Here is a 27,414-nt window from a genome sequence, read left to right on the forward strand (position 1 = left end):
GCTGATATTGACAACGTGTGTACACGGCTTCTCGGACACCAGTGACAGGCGTCACTTCCTTTTACACTGAAACAGACATCATAATCTGTCAAGGTGAGACCACGTCTATAACGTACTTCTAATACAGCACTCTTTCGTTATATTTCATTCGGTAATAATTATAACTTTTTCTTTCAGCTGATATTTAACACTTCAATTTTTAAAACACGTTTTTAGAAAAGGGTGTCTATTGGTGTTAATTTCGCCCTTCTTAAGAAATTATGTTTACTACTGTTTGTTTCCGTTGTTTCTCTATTTGATGATAAATTTCAGATGTTTAATGACAGATAATTAGCAACAAATATGATCCGGGAGAACGTAGAATTAATTCGTTCATTACTTCATACGCTGTTACCGACAATAGTTGCTAGTGCAGTTTTGCAGAGAACACAAAGGGAGATAAACTAGGAAGAGAGCATTAAATTCCCCATAACGAGCTCGTGGCATGATGAAGACTTTCACCGTTATTGTTTCGTGCGTGAAGGCGGATATACACATTTTACATGATATTTGTTCCGATCAATATCAGCCGCATTTCATGATTGTGTGTATGGTATAGCCTGTCGAACAACAATCGGGCTGATTTCAATGGCAACATCCTCTGAGGCTAAAGCAAATTAAGATATCATGTATATAAAGGGGCATTTAACAAGTTGTCATATGAATAACACTTAACAAATAAATGCTTAATAAAGGGGGGTTGGTTATTGAGATAAGCTGTTTATACAAATTAGTTTTATGACGTAAAGTAAAAGAACCGGTGTAATTATATACCGTTATACGTGGAGCGTAATCCTGGCCATGGCACACAGATTTCACTGTGAAGTGATGACATGACATTCAAACATGAATTGATTTGATTATGTTGTACTTAATGTTAAAGATTTATACATATTAAAATTTGACAGTTGATAAAATATAGAACTTAAATATAATTAATATCAAGTACTAGAAGAACCATAAGAAGTAAATTATACTCAAAGGTTTATCCGAACTGTTTTATATCCACATTAAAGTCTGTTCATAATATATATATATATATATATATATATATATATATATATATATATATATATATATATATATATATATCAGTAGAATCTGTAAAGCATATACACAAATATATTCGCTCACCTTTTCATTCACCTTTCCAAGCAATATGTGTCCGTTAACAATTCCCGAAAATTAGTTCCTTTTAAAAGTACCTGCAGAGAAATATTATATTCTAGTTTTAGTTTAGATTCATATTTTTGCATATACTTGCAGTATGGTATATCATACGGATATAAGCACACACCGAAATATGTTTGACCAACATATTTGTTAGATATATAAGCGACTAATTTCTTTCTTTGGTACGCAAAGCGTTCTACTTACTTTAGTGACGGGCCTGGCATATATAATTTAGTTAAAAGCCCCAAGTGAACAAAAACGAAAGGGGAATAATAGACATCCCTCCTCCAAACCGGTCATATCAGTTACACGATTATTTCCTTCTCTGCCGACAAGAAAAATCCATTTTATGAAAAACTATATCTAATTATTCAATTAGATGTTGTTTTTAAGCTAACCTATCGAAACGAACGACGTTAATTGCATTTATCCAGTTTAAGCTCCTATTGCAAGATGGGGCAATGCAAAACATGAATTTTTAAAAATCCGAAGTTCGCTTCCTTGAGAGAATATTTTGCTCGAAAACAAGCCTTGAGGTAAAGTAAATCTTGAAGTTTCAAAGTCGCGCCCTGAAAAGTGTTTATCTCAAAATGTAATTGACTTATTAAGTTTTCCTAATTGATGAATGATACGACTAGGCTTGCATCATTTTAATTCGATCAAGACTTGTAAGTACGTCATTTATCACGCAAATTAGGTTACGGGCAATCGCCAGTATGCGTTACATCGCTAAATAAGCAAATTGAATTAGGTCTCAGTCGGTCTTTTGTCTTTTTCGATGGCTTCACCGTGGTTTGGCTTGTCGCTGAATGAAATCTCACAAGCAGCGCTAAGACAGCAAACAGCATTTATGCAGATCTCTTGAAGCAATAAAATACAACCTTTCACAAATTTGTATTTTGTTAGCGATCGTATGTGCTATGTAACATTTGGGAGCAAACTGGTATTGATCAGATAGAATTTGTGATTGTTTATATGTGTACAGGTACACAGCATTGGAGGTGATTGGGGGGGGGGGGGGGGCAGAAACAGGGGTCGGGGAGGAGAACATCGATGGGACAGCAAAAAAGAATATCATAATGGGGATGGAGGTATAAGTTATTAGTTATATTTTAAGGATGAAAAGAAGAAAGGATGAATACACATGTACTGAAATAAGGGAACAATCAGAGATTGAGAGTTGCGATAAAGCCCTTTTAGGGCGCCATTGTACATATGGTTTTTAAAAAAATTATGGATAGTTTTATGTTTGTATGAATATACAATATACAAATAGATACACAATTCCCCCATTCTCTCTCTCTCTCTCTCTCTCTCTCTCTCTCTCTCTCTCTCCAGGCAGACATCGTAAGTGATGGATGGAGACTAAAGCTCATATATATATATGTGATAGAAAGAAGGTAGGGAGGGACAAGGGAGAGTGGTGGAAGGAAGAATAAAGGACACATGGAAAATATTTATGGAGAAGAATATGGAAGATGTGTTAATTCTTTGTGACCAGAATTAATTCCAGGATGAATCACTATCGCGAGGAGAAATAGACACCGCTTCCCTCCACATTAATTATTTTAATGGTCCAATCTTTTAATCTTCTATCAAAAACAAGGAAAGTTATTTATAGACGGAAGCTAACATAATGGATCTAAATTATTTTTGTTCTTGTTGCAACACGACTTATTTTTCTCAGCGCATCTTATCCTTAAATGTAGCGCTGTAAAGGTATATGTTTTATTTTAAACAATTAAAGATAAGTAATCATAGAATAATATTTTAAAAAACGTTTCAGAAGGTATCTTGTTTTGTGACATCGCATTACAATGTTTTACATTTTTGAATGTTCAAAGTTTTCTTTGAGAACGAAAACCGTGTATTTTAGACATTCCCTGTAGATACGGACAGTAATGTTCTTAGGGTACTATAAACATGATTCAGCCATATCCTACTGGGTAATAAATCTGATATGATATGAATGATAATAATTATTATTCGAAAGACATTGGTTGCATAAATATTGTTGAAATGTCTATGAAAGCACACTCCTTGAGACAAATACAACAGGAGCATGTCTCATATGTTGTCAACTTATGCCTTCATAATATTTGGCCTGCAAATCATATCCGCTGTTCAAACCTTTTATGATATTCGTTGTGTATCGTACAGCATGACATGTTATCTTGAATTTAAATAAAAGACCAATTTCAATAAGTTTTAACGAAAAATGTAACTGTATTGATAAATATAAATACACATCCAGATTTTAAGGGCATTTAGAAGTGATACACATAGGGAAGAGAATTTATGGATGCCAACTTCTTATGAGGATCACAACGTTTCGGAGTATATGCTTACTCCTTCATCAGGTGTTAAATACTTGATTATATGTTGTGGTGAAATATAAACGTTTGTTTCACATGTGTTAAACACGCTTAACTTTCTTGTCTTTTGTATGAGATATAAAATGAGAGTAAAGTACGAGATGTTATATTTTATGAACAAAGAATGACAGCTTATTTCGTCCATAAAATATTAACGACTATCAGCACTCGATGTTTAAGTACAGCCGTAAACATGTATCACTGAATGTGTGACGAGGTGTCTATTGCAAGACGAATGACACGTGTCAAACCATGTACACATCAATGTTTAAATCGATGGGGAATTGATCAGTAGAATATCAAACATTAGGGGCCTCTGATTCACTAAGCGTCACCATTAAGGCTCGTGAGTGACATCCCTATATATTATTCATGTCCTTTGATCGGTTTCGACAGTTAAAGATGAAATTACGTGAAAAGTATGGGGAAACGAAATCACCTTAAGAGCAATACAACAATTTGCACGTGATAAAATTGCAGTGGATTGGTCGAAATCAAAGTGGGTGAGATATCTGTGCCTGTATAGTACCTTTAACGTCATCAATATTTATGGCCCGTAATCTCATGTCAGCCTCCTACCACGGTCTCAGACAAACCTACCGTTGATGACAAATTTGAAAATTGGCCTCAGCTAGTGATCGCAATTGGTATATTATATGTTTATATTACCATGTCCTCGAATTTGCTCCCGGTTAATCATTTGACTCTGTGAGAGAGCGCAGGCTTGCCCGCGGCAAACGCAATTTCTCATTATGACTGCTCTATTTAGCTGATTAATCGAGACTTACACCAAGTAAAGTGAATTAGGAAAAGTGGCCCCAAATCGGCGTTAGGGATTACATCGATGTAACAAACGCCGATAAAGCGCATTGGCTTGTGATAACGCCCAGGCCACTATCGCTTGCAAATGCTTGCCAAATCACATTACGCGAAGCTATCTTGCATTACCTCCGACCGGCGGGCCCAGTCGCCCGCTGCCCAGGCAAGGGACATAATACCGTCAGTTTAAGTCTCGTCAAAGAACAGACCGCACGAGCTCCGCACGCGACAGGGTGCAGGACCGCAGATATAGGAGTCTTTACGATCCCATTGGTTGACTTGAAACACAGTGAGTATTCGCGCTGCCATGTACATAGTTTGATTTTGAAACTTTGTACTAGATTTAATACTTACTAAATCATTACATGTAGTGATAGAATTTGTTTTGTTGTATTTTGACATAGCTCTACGGGTGTCGTCATCCATGGTGTTGATTCGTTTCTTGTAGCAGGTAAACTTTCATTTTCATTTTTAATATTCTCTTTTTGGATTACGATTTTAATAGGAAAACCCTCACTTGAGTTATTTTTGTATAAGAAATTGCAGCACAGCACTCCGTAGCTGTATTGTGAAAAAGCTGACTACAATGACGGCAAACATCTCAGACAATTCCACTGACAGACATGTCCACTGACAGATATTTCATCTGTCCATTCCTTAACATTGAACTTTAGCATCTGGGTTTCCGCTATATATTTCTTAAGGCTATTATTTGTTGTAAGTTACCTCAATAGACGCGTGTGTTACCAGTCAAATGAATATTTTCTTATTGACTAAACGTGAATTGATATATGAATGCTATCATCTCGTACGAAGTTCACATTTGACAACCATTGTGTAGCGACTGCTGTTAAGGTAGGCCATCCATATCCGGGGGGGACTTCTGTTTTATGCAATCACTTCGTTTTTTGCATGTATAATTCAAACTCAGAAGATTGAAATCACGTTGTTCTACAACGCCCGTTATAAAATACCTTTGACTGCACGTATATTACAGCATAGAACGGATCCAAGATGCGTAAAGACTGGCCTATAGAACATGTATTCTTTTATACATCTTTGTGTACTCTTATAAAGTTGGTACTCTTCAATATTCATTTAGCAAAGAATATGAAGTTTCGGCCAAACATATTTTTTAAATCTCATTTTTGAAGCTTCTTTTGTTTATGTTTTCTCAATACACTGTTCAACTTTCATAATAAATCATAAAGAGTTGTTTTGGGGAAACCAAATAATGTTGAGGTTTTTTGACACAAAACATATACATTGAATGTATTAAGATATGCGTAATTATTCATAAAAGGGATCCTTAAATAACTGTTCATTAATTCTGTGGAAGAGATGCACACGGAAACAGAAAATGCCACGTTTTTAACTTTATACATGTCTCACGTGAAATGTTGGTATCACTTGAATTGCTGACCTTTGACAGACATTGCATTCATTCTATTACTTTTCTAGCAAGGCATATATGATATCAGTTCGTTGTTGTATCAAATATGTAGGAACTAGTGCATAAGTTTAATATGCATGCTATATAAAATGTGTTTATGCAGTTTAATATTATGTCAGTTTGCACGATGTATAAAATACGAGGTAATAGTGAAATCATCAAAGTTATCACGTAGATTGCCGGGCGGAAGAAAGTATGCACCCATGTTTGACAGTTTCTAAAAATGAAACAATCAAGCGTTGTTTTTCGATGGTGAAGTATTTGAACGGGTATCATATTTGTGTTTTGGACCTTGCTTTTGCAGTGTTTCGGCGACTGTTTTTTAAACTTTTGTTATTGTTAGGTCCAATCCAGTTTTTAAGTGTTTAGTATTGCTTTAACATGCCCGTCAGTTCATGAACCAAAGATTAAAACCATCCGCCTAAACGTTTGTAAAGTCTACATATCTCTATTACTAAGTCTGCAAAGTGTTAGATATTATTTTACCGATTTAAAATAAATATTCAAAACACCAATATATTTTTAAAAACGTTTTAATATCTAAAACTATATCTATATTTTCATATGTATGTCACAGTTTACTTCCAAAGTAGTTATCTGATTTGGTATCATATATCTCAATCAAAGAGTCAGTGGATCTACGATGATGGCCACATAATTGAATATTCTGATGTTTTTCGATATTAACGAGTTTTGAATTACGCTAATATTCAGCTCCAAATTGTTATAAAAAATCATTAAATCTGCACAATCTTTATCAAATAACCCGAGTCAGTTCAGATTTATTTTGCATTAAAAATTCTAAAATGAAATTAAAATTCAATTACGAAAAATCTATTTTCGGATTATATTAATCAATTGACTCTTTTTCAAGTATATAATACTCTACTAGTATCTCAAGAGGCTCATTATGTTGAATTAGAATGTTATTATGAAGACGACATTACTCGACAAATTTACGACTGTGTCCCCAAGCAATTCAAAATCAAAATTATTAAAACAATTATGTGACATATAATCCTACAGATATATTACGCTAAATATTTCACAGTGTTGAGGAACTCATGTGTTTTCCAATTTTAGTTTAAATTTAGAATCTGCTCTTTGCCTAATGTGTTTCTCAAATGGTGAAAGAAAATATTATTTCTCACCTATTTCTTTATATCTTAAGTATGTCTCATGTGGAGCATAGTGAGGAATTGTATAAAAGCAAGACATACATTTCCTTTGTTTGATAGGCATTTCTTAGAAGGTGACGGATGACAAAGTAGACACAATTTGTGGAAAACAACTTCGTTATTATACTGTACGAGAAACATTTCGGTATAGATCCTTATACCGCCGTCAAGCAAGTCTTGTGTCGACTTTGTCATATTTCTCCATTCGTTTGAACTGTTCTCGAATTATCTCGTTTATACATGACTGATAGACCAAAACGCTAATTTCCCCACTTGGGATTTAAGAAATGTATGCATCCCCCCTTTACACTAAGAGTTATATAATGTAATTTTATTATTATCAAATGTGGATTATTACCGTTCAAATTCGAATAAATGTCGGTCTGGGTATTATGCGTATAACTGTTCTTCTTAAACCGTTAAACTGCGTTGCACATTGCTTCGATATAATATGTTTGGAGGACGAGACGGGATATTGATAACCGTTCCGTTACATTTCGCTTTTCAGAAATACTCTCAGCGTATTCATAAATAATTATTGATTTTGCACTATGTAGGCAAGTAGCACAATGGGAGTGGATATATTGTTAATCTATTAAATAATGTTTGTACCCTTTGGCGTTGTACACCAATCGCTGCTCACTCAAAATATGAAGAGAGTTAAACATTATTTATTAGGAAACGGGAAAGAGATTTGTCAACAGCGGATTGGCCCATTTCCAACATCTATAGCGTACAGGATCAGGGAACAGACATTTGATATGGCATTACCTGATGCACGAGCAGCCTTAATATCATCCCATGTTTCTGTGATCTACAACACGTTTTCGATTGCTTATTTATAAAGCCGAATATGTGTTAAAATGAAACTATTTTTTTTGGTAAAAAGATGAACATGAATATGTTCTTTTATGGAGATTATCGATTAAAAGTGTAGCTAAATTTTGAAGCAAGATTCCATGTATTAACGTGAAATTAAATCAAAAATTAAAATAAAATTTGGGTTGTATTTTCTTACACTCGAATATGAACCAGTGTGATAAACATATGTAGGTTTGTGTTCTACAGACATAACAGTAACCACATCATTCTTGAAACAATTAAACCAGTGTACAGTGTACTTCACTCACTGACTGAATTAGTACAGTTAATATAACAGTAATTGCATCTCTGTATGCGCTTCATGCCAATTCTTACTTCACCTGTCATTATACGAATATCACAGGTGTGCAACGTTTGTATCCCGCAGTCACAATCACAGCTGAAATATACAATATAATCCTTAATGCGGTTGATAGAATTTAACACATATGTCACAGTCGTGTGACATCAATTATACCAACTTCCTCATTGGAAACTCAATATTGGGGTTGCGGCCTCGTGGTACTGTTCGCTCCAGGTGTGACCCTTCCTCTCAGGTGCGAGATCCGGGAAAACGTTACTACCTGTACAATTACCTGAAACGCTTCGGGAAACTTTCAACACGTATCTCCTAAATGAAATGCAGGCATTTAGAAATGGATCATTTAATTGCACACGGCTGGTTAAAAAAAGCAAACGAAAACACCGGATCTGTATTTTTTATGACCGGCAATATGTCTCTCCAATAGGACATTATTCAGGAATGTTACGTGTTTGGGACAGGCATTAATTTCATCTCGGATTTATTGTCCTTTGGGAAACTGTTTCAAACCTGTTTCCACGAGGGCCTTTTGTTCGTTGATATATAATTCATTTATTGATTTCTGACGAGCAACAATGAATATGTGACGCTGGAAAAGTTTATTTCTATATTAGCCAACGTCTATCTATAAGAATACTAAGAATTACAGAATTTCTGCCAGTAAAGAAGTAAAATTAAATTATCTAGGCATATATGTTATCCTTTTCCCAGTATTTATTAATGGCGTATTTCACACTAACAGTTATTATAAAATTTGTAAATAGAATAAAGGCAAAAAAACTGATTTCTAAATGATTCAATAACAAATAGCTACTATATTTTAAAGTTTAGTATCAGAATATCTCATTTGAAATTCAAAGTGTAATTTAAACAATATCAGGTTAAGTGTGATTTACCGGTTTTGCTAGTGTGACGGAGGGCTGGATGCAGGCTCGTGAGCGTCAAGCGTTGTAACACTATCGGTCTTTGATTGTAGATTTTCCCCAACTCAAACCGAGGTCTGCCTGGCAGCATGTTCCCGTGTTTTCACTGTCCACCGTCGCTTCACCCGGCAGTCCGACCCCTGGGGCTTGACTACAGCTGCCAGCCCCACACGCCATGTAAGTACCCTGACTGTCACTGTACTGTCTGTATATATGGGTGTCAGTTTAACTGGTCTTCCTGTCAGTGTCCAGACTCGCTCGCCCACTCACTCGCTCCCTCACTCACTCACTCACTCACTCACCGATAAGTCCAACCAGACCCACCCATTGGCTCAGTTAATTTCCCGTCTCACCCATTCCCCTCCCCTCTCTGTCATATACATGCATCTCCTCTTCTTTTTCCCCACTCACACAATAACACATCCGCTTCTTCCCTTCATTATTTTCACTTCAATTCCTCACGCACTGCTTGCGACGTTTCTTCGTTCAGCCACCCATCAACCCCGTCCCTGCTTCTCTCACTCATTCTTTCACTCTCACTCAGTCAACCACTTAACCCCGCCCCCCTTCCCTCAATCAACCATCCTTCGACACCTTCCCTCACTCACCCACACGTCAACCTGATCCCTCCTTCACTCACTCAACGGGGCGGTCGGGTAGCCTGGTGGTTAAAGCGTTCGCTCCGAAGACCCGGGTTCGATTCCCGACATGGGTACAATGTGTGAAGCCCATTTCTGGTGTCCCCTACCGTGATATTGCTGGAATATTGCTAAAAGCGGCGTAAAACAATACTCACTCACTCACTCACTCAACCACCCAAGCAACTCCCGACTTCTTCTCTCATTCACTCTTCTCTTCCTCTCACACACCCATCATCTTCCTCTCCTCAAGCTATATGGCAGAAATAATGCCAACGCAACGATAACTCCCTCACTCTCCCCTCCTGCCCCCACCCCAATCTACCCCACCACCCACCCTCACTACCCTTTAAACACTACATCTCTGCATTTGTGTGCAAGTCCTGGATGTCAGCTGTTAAACCCTGCCCAGGGTCAGTATCTGTACACCCCGTCTGTGTACCTCGCCCGGTTATGGGTGCATAGTCTACAGTAAACTACGGTTATAACGAACACGCTTATAACGAACTGACGGATATAACGAACTTAGCTTTTGGTCCCGACTACTTGCTGTAGTCATGGTGTATATGTATTCATAACGAACTACGGTTATAACGAATTCAAAACTTAGTAGTCCCTTTGAGTTCGTTATAACAGTAGTTTACTGTACTTACTTCACACCGTCAGTATAAGTGCAAGTCTGTCCGATGTCGGCAGTGTCCGTGTCTATGACAGCACCATCATCATTCATCAGCGCACTGCGGTCATGTCGACATGCTCCAGTACCTATCTCGCACAACCTCATGCACACTCTTTCGTGATACACCCACAAACATACCGTTATTGATAACACTCTGATCAAAACATGGAAACATGTGACAAAGATATACATGTATTAATACACGGATGTCCTTCAGACAAGCAGCAGCTGACCAAGCGGACAAACCATTTCAGCCCCGATAAATGTTTCTGAACGTTATTGTCTAGAATGTAGGGTTTCAGGATCAACAGTGTCCCACTTCGCATGGACTAATATTTCAATACAGTGTGAAGATCCGGGTTAGAATAGGTCTTCAGAAACCATGCTTGTCGTAAGAGGCGGCTAACGGGATCGGGTGGACAGGCCCGCTGATTTGGTTGATTCATGTCATTGTATTCCAATTGCTTAGATCGATGCCCGTGATGTCAATCACTGGACTGTCTGGTCCAGACTCGATTATTTACAGAACACCGTTATATAGCGCGAATATTGCTGAGTGCGTCGTTTAAAAAATAAGAAACAAAAATATTTCATTATCTAAACATTAATTGGACGTGTACATGCATTCACGAGTGTTATTTTCCCATAATTATGAGACTTTTTTTTCAAATTATCACATCACATTGTTACTTTGCAATAATTTAACCTGACCACATTCAAGGTTATTCAAGGCCCGTGTTTCGGTTATCAAAGTCGACGGTCTTTGGCATGTAAATACATCCGCTGCTCGAATTCCATAGTGAAAAACTGTCATAAAAATTCCATCAATATCAATAAGGTTAGGATAGGTTTACCAAATACCCTGAGATCGGGCAGTAATTATAGCATTACCGTTGTTTGATCTGGCATGTTTTTCTAGACCTCCTGAAGGCGATTATAAGCGCCATCAGCTCGTGGTGCAATGCTTTGTCTTTCACGACTTCTTATATTTACATGTTGTTACAGCCCAACAAATAAAGACTCCCACACAATAGAAAAATATCCGGCTCATATCGGATAAAATACACAAAGAGTAAATTGTTTATTTTATAAGTGATTTCATTCAGTCTCACCACACAAACGACCCTACATGTGTTGTGCTCTTGACAAGTACTAAGTCATGAGGCGATAGTTCTTCTTGCCCAGAAAACCTCGACAGTCGGCATCCTTCGACAATCTCCGTGGGCAAAAGGCGAGATCAAAAGGCACGACAATGCCAGAGAGAACATAATTATCTCTAAGTTTATTATACCGGGCCCCTAATGGACACTCTGACGCAAGGAAAGGGCTTTTTAAGCCAGAAATAATTCAATGATGATATAATTCTATTTTATCTGTTTAAGAACCTTGTGTGGTGGTTGGACTCGCTACGCTTCTGTTGTTACAAGAAATATCTGAACGTAGTGTGGGTATTTTAGTCTTTGTAAGCTGATAATTGCAGATACTCGGCCGAGAGGAAATGCTATTTGATTCATTAATGTGTTCGTGAAAGCTCTGCTGGAGCAGTTTTTCTGCTAATTTTCTACTTAGTTCGGTCGTTTCTCGTTAAGGAAACATACACAAAAGCGTTGACGTCCTAATGTCCTCCGTCGTTGTTTTTTTGCCGGCGAAGTGGCATCTTTTGACTGCTGTGTGTTTTTAACTACAATAACTTGTTAGGAAGACAGCATTAGCTTTTCCAATCGATACGGAGGACTTCCTCTGGTTAGCGCGATGATTGCGGAAACAAATGCTTTATGCCGTTTGAGTGTGTCTATATACTCTCGCGAAATAAACAATTTCTATATGCTAAGTGTGTCTTGAAGGGGTTTATTATTCTGGTACATTATTAGATGAGTAAAACGACGTATGTTGTTAGGAATAAGTTTCCTTAGGCACCGGGGCCAAATTCTTGGAATAATGGTTTCTTAAACCCTCAACATCCTAATGAAAGCAGAGATGAAAAGATCTGAATTTTTCGATGTATACATAGAACGCTGACGTCTCAGAATGTGGTACCGAGTTCACGATATATATAGACTTATTGCACAACGTAGTTTATTCACATACTTTGCCTCATGCAAATGGAGTCATGGTATCTAAAATACACTCATGACATTTGGCGTGTTTTTTAAGTGTTAAAATGCACAGTCCATCTTTTAGCTGTATATGCACGTTGACAAATTGTATAATACAATTACTATGTATTTCTATTTTAAATATCAATTTAACAAAGTGTATTTTTTAATGTATGAATGGGGGTATCGTAAAGAATACATATATCTGAAATGGGTAAATCGTGAACGTGAAAAGTTAATTCATTTCAATGTGTCACGAAAACAGGTGACACTTTATTAACTCCATAGTCGGAACGTGTCGGACCATTATCACCTGCAAAAGTCATACAAGATGCATTTATCATTAATGACGCATATTTATATTGTCGATAGTTAATGTCAAACGTTAGTCATGGTATAATTCCGATATGGAATAATTAATAATATAATTATGTTAGATCTTACAATCTCGTTCCATGGAGGGTATTTTAATTTGTATTTTATAATATCTCATAAGATGTATGGTTAGTGGGAAAATATTTCTTATTATCCCTCTAGGGTATGTTTAAAGGAACATTTCATGCCTTTCATTCATAGCTGTATCTAGTTTTAGTCTGTTCTTGCCATCAGAGGTGGTCGTTTAAAGGAATCGACAGGCATACGTACAAACACGCTTCTGACGAACCCGAACCGGTTGTCAATAGTAACCAATATTTATATTACCTTGTTAATATTTTCGATCTCCTGACGATTTGTATGATAGGAATAATTAAATGTATAATGTGTATTGCGTAATGTTCAATTCTAAATCATCATTCGTTTTTGTAAAAAAAGCCGGATCTCATATTCTAACGTTCATGTCAAATTCTACGAACAAATAAAACCTTTCATTCTATGGCATATTCTTCATGGCAGGATATCGCCATTGGCTGTAGCAGTTTCAAAATGATTGATGTAATTCCTAAAATTGTGACAATGGTATTCTTCCAATTGTTTAAATTGTTTCAAAGACAAAGAATGAAAAAAGCGTGAGTCAAGTTGTTCTTAATTATAAGGATGACAAGAATCAGATCAACGCCCTCTAGCGGTGAAACTGAGACGGGGGATAACTGTTAAATGCGTTTTTTCTTGTCATTATGAAAGTTCAAACACATACCTTCAAGCCGTTGAATTGTCAGGCCGTTGTAGGGTTTAACCTACTCCCGCAATACTAACAACTGTCAAGGGCTAATTGTTCAAACTTTCGTATTTTTTCCTTTCAAGTATATTTTTCTAGTTACGACAATGAAATATACCAGAAGGCATTGCTGCTATTTCCGCTTCCGGCTTTCGAGACACCTTGGGACATTTGCGTCTGGGACCATCACTAAAAGAAATGACATTTATTTTTATTATACGCCCATTTCAACAGTATATTAACCCAACTGTAAGCTCATTAGTAGCATTGTGTACGGCTTCGCTTCTTTTCTTCTTCGATCATCAGTTTTTCTTCAAAGCAATTACCAACAATGAAGTGCTATTAATAAACCTAATATGGGAGCCAGTACTGGTCGTAACAGCGTTAGTCTTGACGGGCAATTATCACAATAGTAGACGTCAAGATTCGGGGCATGACTCTTCCCGACTGCCTCTGGATGCGTCCTGTCGCCCCAAGAGGTAGTGAAAAATCACAGAATGTCATTTGTGACTCTTTTTGCGTGAATATTAGGTTTTGGGTCACAAATTAGTTTGATTTGTTAGACTCGTTTAGTGAGAATTAGTTGATTACCTAGTATCTAAAAGCGATTCGGACATAATCAGGGAACAGAAGCGTTATCACGTCGGTGTATTGGGTTAGAGGCAGGTCTTGAATGAGATTTCCCTATTTTACAATGCATTTCCGACAGCCATTCAGCGATTTATCGCCAGTCCTGATTTAATAACATATTTTCAAAAGATATTTGACGTTTTGTCCTAAACGGCATAATTATTGTTGAATATTCGTAAAGACTGATTAATGAGTGAAGCTGCCTCCCACTTGATAAATTGTAATATCAAATCACGGTATTTTGAACAACAAATGTCATCGTGTTAGCTATGCTATCCTCGCCTCTGCACATAGTGACACATATTGGTCTAGACTAGAGGCTTTTGTGCAAACAGTCCTCAGAGGTTCATTTGCTAGTTGCCGCATATGAAATTGTGGTGTGCAATATTTGATATATTTCCCTTTAGCCGCACCGGAGTTGGGCAGAGTTTTAGCCTCTTAGCGTCCGCTCTTCAAGTCAAAGACTCGGGTTCGATTCCCTATGTCTGAACCAAATGTGAATCCTATTTCTGTTTTTCCAATATGGTTGAATGTTATTACAATAAAAGCGACAAACCCCATTCCACATTCATAAGAAGTCTCTGCTCATCGATTGTACGATTATATCGACTGTATCATGGGCATGTATTTTTTGTAATCACTATCAAACAGGGATGATACCAGATATCCTTAAAGCACGTACAACTCCATTCACTCGCAGTCGCAGCAGAATTGTTTCTGTCACATATGCATGCAAAATCATGCGTTTATTGTTATGTTCTTAAAAATAACATCATAATACAATTTAAAACCAATGACAATATATTTCCACATAAATATTATCAATACGTGTGTTGTGTTCACAGATCCGGCATATGGTCTACATACAGATCTCCATGACGACACGTTTGCGCGGCGGAAGCAGCGCCGCAACAGAACGACCTTCACCTTACAACAGGTAGGTCAACTTCCGGCGTTGTTACTTATTGTGTCAGCACTTATTCTTTTAGCATATAATTTGACAACGATCGCAATTTATAGACCGTTCTTTCATTTGTGAAGTCTGAGGGTAAACGGTGCCGCGTGGGCAGCTTATGTATATAATGTAAAATGATGAAATTAGTAACTCGACAATGACAAATATAGAAAATGTAATATATATATAATATAAATATAATAATATAATGTTTTCATTTCTCGCAGCTGGAGGAACTTGAAAAAGCCTTTGCGCAGACCCACTATCCAGATGTATTCATGCGCGAGGATCTGGCGATGCGCATTAATCTCACAGAAGCTCGTGTTCAGGTCAGTGGAACCACGTATTAGTACTCTGATACTTGCATACTGTCTTGGAGAGGAAACCCTTAACCAATGCTAGCAAGTACCAATCGCAGTTGACATAATAATGTGTTAATTAAACCAATACATGTGTGGGTATTTTCATTATAATTGTGTGTCTTCGGTGTTCAGTGTGATGCTGGAGTCCTTTACATTCGTTATGAAATGTAATTACACTACTCAAAAGAAGTTAAAGACCACCCGATTCTTTCATATTACTATAGTTCATCAAAGTGCCGTCGGGTAGCCTAGTGGTTAAAGCGTTCGCTCGTCACGCCGAAGACCCGGGTTCGATTCCCGACATGGGTACAATGTGTGAAGCCCAATTCTTGTGTCCCCGCCGTGATACTGCTGGAATATTGCTAAAGACGGCGTAAAACCATATTCTCAATCATAGCACGACAGATTAATTGAGGTAAAATGATTTGTAAAACTCCAAACCGTTCGCTCGTCACGACAATTACCCGGGTTCGATTCCCATGGACATACTGTCTTACCCCGGTACAATACCGTCATTTAACTTAAATAGCGTAAAATCTCACTCTACATCATGACCTTTTTTATTTGCTTGATTTAGACTAACCAGGTCATAGTTTTCCTTTAAGAATACGCCTTAGAATAAGACGAGCTAAGTCTTTGATAGTGTTAGGAAGGACTCGTAAAGGACTACTTTCTGGTAATAGGATAAAAGGAGATTAACTTTTTGCTGTGATCTGTTCAAGTAAAAGCTGCGTTACATTACGAACTGCATTAATTTATTGTCAAGGTGACCGGTATCAGTTTTAAAATCCATTTATATTACTTATAAAGAACACAAATACACGTGAATACATGTGACTACAATCAATAAGATTTCAACAGTGGATACACTTAAAACACTCATTTCTAGGAAAATAATATTCTATGACTATTCGGTAATTTAGATTTAGTCACCCGGGGACCTGCAATAGCATTGTATATTACACCAACTCACTTTTGTGATCGCGAAAAAATTCACAACGATTTATCACCAGGTGGTGCACTGTTACATAAAACCTCAATATTCCTTCTAAACCAAAGGATATTCTGATAAATACGATATCTCTTCTCATACTTTCAATATTCCTTAAAAAAATGTCCGATATTCCTTCTTTTAAATCCGATATTACTTCTCTTAAATACGCTATTCCTTCCTATTAATACTCTATTCCTTCTTATTAATCCGATATTCATTCTCATTCATTCGATATTCATTCTCGTAAATCCGATATTTCTTATGAATTTGATATTCATTTCAAACATTTGCTATTCTTTCTCATACATCCGATATTCCTTCTGAAAAACCTGTATTCCTTTACATGCACCCGATATTCTTTTTCTCATTAAACCGATAGCCTTCTTGTATACAGTGGAATCAATTCTAGACACCGTATGGCGATAGCACTCGGCGACCATGTAGAAAACTTATTCATGTGCCGAGAAAGTAAAACAACCAGAGCTAAGACGATGTTCTCCTCGACTTATCTCATATGATCAATTAGATCTCAACCATTAGGAAGTGTAAATCTGGGATGTTGAAAGAGGTATTTACGCTCTGATGTAATTTGTTTCCATCGCAAGGCAAAATGTGTAGACACCTTATGTGATTCACTCGATTTACTGGTTGAACGTGTGACAAGCTCCTGACAGCGTGTTGGTGTGCGGAGTTTAGCTAGTGTCGGGATGCGCGGAAGGACGACTCACCATCCTCGCTGTGTCTTAATCAAATAGATTAACTCAATTTAAAAAGTTTTAGCCCCCCTGTATTGAGCACGTTGGATTGACAAGAGCTTTCCGCTGTGGTAGCGAAACGGAGCTAATGCGCTAGAAGAAACAGTTACTTTGCCTCAGTGCCCGGATGCGGAAGCACACACCACCAACGCCTGAATTTAATTCAAAATAAAATTGACAAACTGACTTCGTTTGATTCGATTAGGCTAAAAACATGTCTCAAGCTACTCTTTAATGTTTGATGAGGGAAGGGAGGTGGTTTTGTCAGCCAAATGGCTTTATTTCGTCTCCGTTTCACGCCTGCTCACTTGGTCTACCATTCAGTGTTAAAATTCTCCACGCTTTACACTCCGATCTCACGTTAGACCCCAGCGGAACTTAAGGATCCTTGGAACTTCTTCACAGTCGTCAGAATAAACAAGAAGGCGAAACAGAGGTAATCGCCATAATGACAACGGAAAGGATCGCTGATTAAATTAGAAGGTAATGGCTAATTAATGAGCAAGATGCATTTGTAAATTGAGGGACAAATACCCATCAAGACCGTTCAGACCCTGAGCACATGAAATATTGCCCGATGACAGTACCAACCAGATTAAACCTAATTACATCGATTTGGGGATTTGGCTGAGAAAGGTATGGGTCACGTGACTATTTGGATGAGAAGTTGAAGCGCTTTGTGAGAGACCACGAGTCAGGTTGTTTGGAGGTATGAGGCAAATACAGACTTATGACGCGAGTGGAACTGCCCACGGGAGGACGCATGGTAGGGGATAAAAATCCAGTTTTCCTTGGCACAAATCAATAAATTAAGAGTCAACAAAAGTGACATTTTGGCATAATCTTTGTCACGCCACGTCTTTAGGAAATAATCTTATTGTACAGCCGACATGTCAAGGCTAATGCTGCTGGGAAAGGGATTCGAAAAACGACAAGGCACGTGACTCCATTATCAAGTGACCTGGATACACAGCACGTATGGTTGTGTCGAACTCTTCCATTTCCCGACTATCTCGCTCTTCACTTTGTCCCATCACGCTAGACGGTGACAAGACACATTCGTTAAAAGAGAAAAGGGCGTGGAAGGATAAGGGGCCCTTTTGTACCCACCAAAAAATGTCATTTTTATTTATTTATGAAAACTTAAAAATATTATTAGATTGGTTTAAATGGCTGACAATTATTTACAACTTGTGTTTTTCTTACGTGTGGAAGGGTTGGTCTTTCGACATCATCAAATACATCAGTTTGGCAAAACATGAGTGAAAAAGGCCGATTTATTGGCGAATCTATTTCTATGAGCAAGTCCTTGACGAAGATGAACTTCTATATATGTCTGCTGTCTTTATCTATATCCCCTAGAAATTCATCTTGGGTCAAGGGCCCGTCATATATTACAAAAACACTTACAGAGAACATTGAACATCAACCTTTCTGACACATTTTAGCCCCGCTGTCCATTTAGTGTTGTAGTAAGTAAACAAAATGTTGAGATGAACAAAATCTAATTTTCCTTCATATGAACACATTTGATAAGAAGTATGATTATGCAGATCCAGTGGTAATATACCTCGTCCTGATTGATTGAAAAGTTAAATGCACCCAGGTATATGATAACTTGGCACTTGTGATGGGAACGGTGGAGTTTCTCTTTATATTTACTGGAAAAGTGTAACTGCTGGAAAACTTTTGAATATATACGGTAATATAACTCTAGTATCACTTGCAGTCATATTTTTAATTAATTGTTAACGTTGAGAAAGTCACCATCCAAGTCTGTGATGAAGAGCGTTTTCTAAAACATAGACTGATTGGAATATGTGTGTGTGTGTGGTTTTCATTTTTTTTCATTTTTTTTATTGTATACTATTTTTGTTATTTTTATATATTTATTTTTTTAATTTGTAAAAAGAATTAATTTGCTTTCTTCTTTTTCTTTCTTTCTTTCTTTTTTTTGGAACTGGGGTATACATATGCCTCTTTATTTATTTAGAAATATCCTATTTACACAACATCAACGATTATTTTGAAATTTGTGTATGTCAAACTGCGGTTGCTGTGTACTTCGATTTCATTCTTTATTTAGAAAGTTCCTATTTTGACAACATCAACAATTACTGTGTACCTAATGTAGTGTGTTCTTTCATTATTTTGAATTTCTATTTCAACGATTGTTTTTGTACTTCGATGTAAAGTGGTTTGTCTATATGGTGAATCTCTTTATACACACAGGTATGGTTCCAGAACCGGCGCGCCAAGTGGAGAAAAAGTGAGAGATTTGCACAACAACAGCCCCAGGGGGGTAAGGGTGATATGCCTGGGGGTGAGGAGTCAGAACAGCATAGTGACACCGATATAGGTGTAGAGGTGGGACAGGAAGGTGTGAGACCGGAAATTAGTGAGGAGGTGAAGGACACACTGGGTGAAACAGGGGAGATCACTGTGGCTGAGGAAACAAAACTTTCAGGTGTCGCGTCACCCGTTTTGGAGTCTAAACCAATTGTGTGTACAGAAACGCAAGATACTAGTGACATTCCAGAAAATCTTGTGATCAAAGACGATACGGAGGAATCTGATCGGGACAATAAAGGTGAAGCACGAGATTTGTGTGTGTCAGATACCGAAGGGCGGGAAACACCAGACGACCACGAAGGGGCAGACGACCGGAGCACGACAGCAGACGACAGACAGCAGGCACAGACAGAGGAGGATACTAACAGACCCACGCCGTCTGAGTTCGACTCCCTGGCACCTGGGGAGCCTTCCTCCCCAGTAGGTCTGAAGACATCAGTCAGCACCATGCCGTCGCTTGGATTGCCTCAGTCAGACTTCTTCGCCAAAGTGAGCGCAGGTCATCTCCCGTTCTCCCAGTCCCTACTTGTGGCTTCAGCTTCCAGGCCAGGGTTCTTCCCTATGTTTGACGGGTAAGCAGAAATATGAATCACGGAAACAATACCCGTGTTGTTTGTCCTTTTTATAACCGACTGACGAATCCCTGATACTGTAACGGTTGTGTCGTGGAAATCGAAGTTGTGTTATGACATCAATAACGATTTGTCAATAATAATATGACCCACGTTGAACATATATGTGTCCCTATCATATCAATATGTAACGAAATTGTACCGTGTTCCTTGGGGTAAATTTGCGTTTACCGTTTATCAATGAATGCTGTCTTCTTGACTTCTTTTTTTATTTAGAAATTTCCTATTTACTCAACATCAACGATTATTTTGAAATTTGTGTATGTCAAACTGCTGTGTACTTCGATTTCTTTCTTTATTTAGAAAGTTCCTATTTTGACAACATCAAAAATTACTGTGTACCCCAGTGTAAAGTGTTCTTCATCAATAACGATTTGTCAATAATAATATGACCCACGTTGAACATCTACGTGTCCCTATCATATCAATATGTAACGAAATTACACGACAAAATAACGTGGCGTAAGGCATCAACAATCGCTGTGTTGAGCGGATCCGTTAGCTGTGTATTTGTATCGCCCCGATTACGTTTCTAGATTTGATGGCACCAGGTCCTTGTGTGTTGGTTACTTTAAGTGTCCATGATTTGCATTTTCTCCGAACAACTTGTGAAAGCGGCGTAAAACTTAAGTCACCCACTTTATATCTGACTTGGGGCGGTGGGGTAGTCTAGTGGTTAAAGGGCGCTCTCGTCACGCCGAACACCCAGGTTCGATTTCCCACTTGTATACAATGTGTGAAGCCCATTTCTAGTGTCATTCGCCTTGATATTGCTGAAATACTGCTAAGAATGTCTGAAACGATACTCCCTCGGTCACCTACATCTGAATTCTTTAATATTGTGTAAAATAATAATCATGTGCTACTATGTCACTATAAAATTATATTTCTTCATCAGGTCCAGCATGAAGCCTTGTTACGACGCTCATTTTAACCATAGACCCCTGCTTCAACACTATCCACATCCGGCTTTTAAAGGTATGTACTACGCATGTCAAACCGGATGGGACCACTTGTATAAGAACAAGTTCGGTATGATTGTTCAATTGGAACTGGCGTTATATATCTGTAGCTTATTCAAACTATATACACAAGCTTTACGAAAGAACATGTCTTCGTTCATGTAAGAGTGAGTTAGTATGCCTTTAGACAGCTTTTTGCAATATTCCCGCAGTATCACGGCGGGTAGTCCATGCAAGAGACTTATAAACTTAAAAAGTTTCTTGACGTTTGTTACGTTATAAATATCTTGACTATACGTTATACTCAGAGTTTGCAAAACGAACGTCAGACCATTTGATTCAATAATACCCTATTATGGTGTTCAAAAAGTGGAATTAGCTCTCATCTTGTGAATAAAAAGACGTATAATCTACTTAGCCAGAGGAAAACCGTTAAACCTTATTGCGAAAAAACTTACAATCGAGTCATTTAGTACATGGAGCGTGAAAACTAAATTTTAACGTTAAAAATCAACGTCATTTCCAACTTGTATATAACGTGATCAAACCGTGCTAGATATATTCCTCAGTCGAGGTGGCGTGACGCCGAACATGGATTGATGTTAAACGTTTTCCATGAAATTCTAATCCTCTAAACGCCTCGTCTCCTTGGCAATCAATACGTATATTTGACATGCTACTCACGTATACAGTTGAGTAAATTAGATAGTTTTTCTCGATAATACAATTTGAGCAATGTAATTATATCTTACTAAAACATTTTAAAATAGATTAAATTTAGACTTGTTATCGTAAGAGTCAGTGACTTATGGTCCTAGGGGAACTCCAAGCATAGCGGAATCAATTTATTTGGTCTTTGCCACCAAACCTGTGTCATTCAGATTCGCTTGAGTGTCGCTGCGACCTCATTTAAGCAGAGAAAAAACTTTAATTTTCATCCAAACCTAATTTGCCGCTAGTTTCTTCGACAGAAAAAAAACAAATGTATCTGTGCTTGGCGTACTAAATATTTTATGTTGAAGCAAGAAGCTCACTAGATAGCCAGTGAGAGAGACAAGAGTTGCACAGATCACTGCGTGAAGTCGCAGTATTACTCGCCTGTAATTTAGTGTTGTACACCGACAAAGGAGATTGGACGTGCCTCGACTTCATTATTAGTGTTATGAAATGCTTTGTGTGAAGATGTATTATATTGATGTGGGAGGCGATGCAGTAGGTGCTATTATACAAAGCAATGTGCTATTAGAGTGAGAGAGTTCACATTTATCGTCACATCGCCAATGTTGTGTGTTAAAGAAAAGTAAGGCTAGGCAGATCGTTGGTTGAAGTAAGATTTGGCAGATCGTTGGTTAAAGTAAGATTTGGCAGATCGTTGGTTGATGTAAGACTTGGCAGATCGTTGGTTGAATTAAGACTAGGCAGATCGTTGGTTAAAGTAAGATTTGGCAGATCGTTAGTTGATGTAAGACAGGCAGATCGTTGGTTGATGTAAGACTAGGCAGATCGTTGGTTGAAGTAAGACTAGGCAGACAGTTGATTTAAGTAAGAATGGGCAGATCGTTGGTTGATGTAAGACTTGGCAGATCGTTGGTTGATGTAAGACTAGGCAGATCGTTGGTTGAAGTAAGACTAGGCAGATCGTTGGTTAAAGTAAGATTTGGCAGATCGTATGTTAAATTAAGACGAGGTAGATCGTTGGTTGAAGTAAGACTAGGCAGATCGTTGGTTAAATTAAGACTAGGCAGATCGTTGGTTAAATTAAGACTTGGCAGATCGTTGGTTAAAGTAAGACTTGGCAGATCGTTGGTTAAAGTAAGATTTGGCAGATCGTTGGTTGAATTAAGACAGGCAGATCGTTGGTTGATGTCAGACTAGGCAGATCGTTGGTTGAAGTAAGACTTGGCAGATCGTTGGTTAAATTAAAAATAGGCAGATCGTTTGTTAAAGTAAGACGAGGCAGATCGTTGGTCAAAATGAAAATAGGCAGAACGTTGGTTGAAGTAAGGTTATGGCTAAGATGCTATAATAACTAACATATGATGTGTAAGAGTGGAATAGCATAACATTTCATGTATGTAGACAGGCAGCGATTGTGATAGATTATTGAGGCGTACAGATACAAGATGAGTGGATGCACAGGCAGGCAGAGAATAGATACATGGATAGGTATATAGTAAATAAGTCTATACATAGGTACAAGGGTAAATACATGTAGAAGATAAGTCTATACAAGGATACAATGTTAATGGAATACACGTCTATACATGGATACAAGGTTCATAGATCATAAGTCTACACATGCATACTAGGTAAATAAAAGATAAAGTCTACACATAGATACAAGGTAAATAAAAGCTAAATCTGCACATAGATACATGGTAACTAAAAGCTAAGTCTACACATAGATACAAGGTAAATAAAAGCTATGTCTACACATAGATACAAGGTAAATAAAAGATAAGTCTACACATAGATGCATGGTAAATAAAAGTTAAGTCTACACATAGATACAAGGTAAATAAAAGCTAAGTATACCTATAGATACAAGGTAAATAAAAGCTAAGTCTACCTATAGATACAAAGTAAATAAAAGCTAAGTCGACACATAGATACACGGTAAATAGGAGATAAGTCTACACATAGGTGCATGGTAAATATAATCTAAGTCTACACATAGATACAAGGTAAATAAAAGCTAAGTCTACACATAGATGCATGGTAAATAAAAGCTAAGTCTACACATAGATACAAGGTAAATAAAAGATAAGTCTACACATAGATACAAGGTAAATAAAAGATAGGGGTACACATAGATACAAGGTAAATAAAAGCTAAATCTGCACATAGATACATGGTAACTAAAAGCTAAGTCTACACATAGTTACAAGGTAAATAAAAGATAGGGGTACACATAGATACAAGGTAAATAAAAGATAAGTCTACACATAGTTGCATGGTAAATAGACGATAAGTCTATACATGTGTACATAGAAAATAAGTCGATATACAGCTCAACCTGGTTAATCCGGACTAAAATTAACAAGTGACATTGACGTAGTTCTGGTTCGGGGTGATGATCCTTTGGATAAATATGGATGTTCCTGTACAGAAAATATAAATCTAGAACGGTAATCAATAGATAGATAGGTAGATCAATAGGCTTTGCGCGAACACATGTTATAATAACTATGGTAAACATGCTGCATATGATATAGTCGGCATCGTTCAAAATACGATTTCTTATGATTATGGAAATGATTTTTGTCGCTTGTATATATTATGGTGGATGTTTAGATTGCAAAAATATCCAATCCGCATGGTTGTATCAACCTTGATGCTATAACTGACAGGAAATGTTGTTAGTGAAGCCTTTATCGTCCTTCACCTTGATACCTACATGTTACCCCCATGTTACCGCGTGGACTCCTTACTCTGTTACCACTGTTTGACACAAGACAGACACTCCCGCATCCAAAGGAGATTGACACATCAAACATTCATTTACCACAGTTTTCTATGTAGTGACAGAACCTGCATCATTTACGATTATGGCATGCATTTCCTTTGAACATATGCCTTGTAAAGTTCTTTTGTAAGGTGCCTTTAATGCTCTTATGACTTAAATGTCCATGCTGACAAATAATATTAATTTTTTTAGTTATTGAGAATACTCATCATCAAATTATAGTGGCACGAATGAAGTTTATATCTGTTTTTGAATTGATCATGGGGGATATTTTTATAATAATCACCAAAACGCAACTTTGAAAAGACAAGATAGAGGTTTTTGAATATCTTGAAAGAACTTCAAACGTTATAAAAAGAAGTGTGAACATCACAGGACAGAACCGATAGAGCTTAACGACATTGACGGTCAATCTTTATTATTTCGTAGAATATATATTAGAATAAGTGGATCCATATTTTGCAATTTCGATATTTTTTCTCATTATATACAAAATTGATGCATTATGTATTCCAGGACTCCATTAAACATGTACTTACAAGGATATTTTCATTTTCAGGTTGTATGCCATTTTGCCTGTGTTCCAACCCCTCGCGACCAACATGGCCGCCATTTCTAGCGATGCACGAGCACCGGAACTCATCTGTAGCGGAATTGAGGCGGCGTGCGCGTGAGCATGCGGAGGCCATGGTTGGCAGTTCAACTGACCGATTATTCAAACCCGAGTGATCAAGATCAAAATATCATATCAAGGACTGATAGCATTGTAAACTAAGATCACCATGCCGCATATGTTTAATTCAATGACAGATGAATAATTCATTGTCCTAAATACGAAGCCAAAGAAACGGCCATTTTATCATGTGGGCGTATGGACGTGTTTGAAATATGTGGACATGTCATGTGACCGGAAGTTAAAATGTCCTCACATGGCCAAGATGGCGTCATGAACGGTCAAAATAGTGCTGTTTTGTATATAGTGATTACCGTATTCAGGCCAAAAAACATAAATGTTACACTAATTAATACGCATATGTAAATACATGTCATGCAAAATGACATGATCTGTAGACGTGGGGATGAAGAAGTCTTTAATGTATTATTTGAACCCTCTGAGCCCATGACTGATCACACGTGAATATAAAAATATTGTCTGAATGTGAAATTGTCAGTGTAAATATGAAGCGTCTGTGTGTATGTATCGATGATTACCGTTATGTTTAGAGCGATATATTAAGGGTGGGGGGCGCTTTTGGCTTCGTGTAAATGTTGGTAAGAAACTGGTAAACGTTTCCCCACAAATATGCTCCTTTTGTAACAGCGTTTATTATGATTTTCATATTTTTGTATTAATACGCAACGTCGCTGTGATATTTCATTCTATTTGTTGTCTTTTAATCATTTGATGATTTTATTTGGACATACGAGGTTATGATAGTTCAAAGAACACACATTTTAATTCCGCTAAGACATGATCAAGATTGATTACATACAAAACACATTATTCAAAATTCATATTATATAATCCTTTAATATTATATTTATTTCATATTGCCGAAATACACTGCCGGGCAAATGAAACTGTACACTTTGGAAACAAAATTGGATTTGACCCAACAATTATAAAAGTTATTAAAATGTTACTAGGCTGAAATGATCGCCGTAACACTGCAAGCATGAGGTCCAGATACATCACCATCGACTAACCATTATTTTATTTTTTTTCATTTTTAACCACTTGGCTGTATACTTTTTTGGAGCGACAGTTTAAATCACTGATGCAAACAATGTTTATTACCTTGAGAATTTTTTTCCGCCGACTTCGGGGTGTCGTAATTTAAAAATAGAATTTTAAATTCTGTGATTAACAACGTTGACACATAAATATACGCGGTTCCATAGATACGCATTTACATAATCTAAAATTGTATAAACGTATTAACAGTTGTGAAAAGATCAATGTTTTCATGTAATATTGCCAGCTCTGAATCACAATAAATAACATTTTTATCATTGCGTAATCTTCTCGTTTACCTTGCTTCTTCTCTTGTTTTACAATTCTAGTGCAATAAACTGCTTCTCCTGTTTTACAATGCAAGTGCAATAAACTGCCATCAGAATTGTTGCATTTGTTAAGGCCATGACATTTTGGTGCAATCGTTTATGTTAGCAACTTATTGATGATTTTTTCATTATTTGTGGCAACTTTGTTTATTTACAAGATGTATATGTATGTTCAAATGTTGTAATGATTGTTGAAATGTTGAAATAATGTTTTGTTTTGAATAAAAAAATCTAAATAATAACATTTTTTTGTATTGTTTTTAGCTATCAGTTAGCATTTTGTGATCCTACTTGTTTACGATGCTTATAATGCTGACTTTTACACTAGTAATCAGTGTTGCTGCTTCTACCTTAAAGCAACACAATCGATTGAAGGTATCTGGAAGTTAGGATTCACATTATTTACTCTTAAGTGATGCGTTCCAGGAACCGGAACTCACTCACTCACTCACTCACTCACTCACTCACTCACTCACTCACTCACTCACTCACTCACTCACTCACTCACTCACTCACCGCTGTTAGCAATA

At 37.2% G+C, this 27,414-nt stretch overlaps 1 protein-coding gene across 2 annotated transcripts; it reads left to right on the plus strand.

The window, feature by feature from the left end:
- LOC139468657 (uncharacterized) lies at positions 1–27,012 on the plus strand. Of its 2 annotated transcripts, none has more exons than XM_071250779.1 (7): positions 1–93; positions 9,197–9,320; positions 15,188–15,279; positions 15,525–15,626; positions 19,641–20,332; positions 21,291–21,370; positions 25,380–27,012. In XM_071250779.1, the coding sequence occupies exons 2-7, from the start codon at positions 9,233–9,235 to the stop codon at positions 25,547–25,549; spliced, it is 1,224 nt and encodes a 407-aa protein (XP_071106880.1). In that variant the 5' UTR covers positions 1–93; positions 9,197–9,232; the 3' UTR covers positions 25,550–27,012. The 2 variants fall into 2 exon arrangements, with proteins under 2 accessions (XP_071106880.1, XP_071106881.1); XM_071250780.1 differs by lacking the exon at positions 1–93 and adding an exon at positions 4,645–4,695.
- Positions 27,013–27,414: the final 402 nt, after the last annotated feature.

Source organism: Haliotis cracherodii, unplaced genomic scaffold (assembly GCF_022045235.1).
Source record: "Haliotis cracherodii isolate W230 unplaced genomic scaffold, xgHalCrac1.p SCAF_2, whole genome shotgun sequence".
NCBI lineage: Eukaryota > Metazoa > Mollusca > Gastropoda > Lepetellida > Haliotidae > Haliotis > Haliotis cracherodii.

What these genes read in the sequence shown, in the direction of transcription:
- LOC139468657 (XM_071250779.1), top strand. Translation starts at nt 9,233, where the DNA reads ATGTTCCCGTGTTTTCACTGTCCACCGTCGCTTCACCCGGCAGTCCGA. An exon ending in CGACCTTCACCTTACAACAG is followed by an intron (nt 15,280 to 15,524) that starts GTAGGTCAACTT and finishes CATTTCTCGCAG; the next exon opens with CTGGAGGAACTTGAAAAAGC. An exon ending in TCACAGAAGCTCGTGTTCAG is followed by an intron (nt 15,627 to 19,640) that starts GTCAGTGGAACC and finishes TTATACACACAG; the next exon opens with GTATGGTTCCAGAACCGGCG.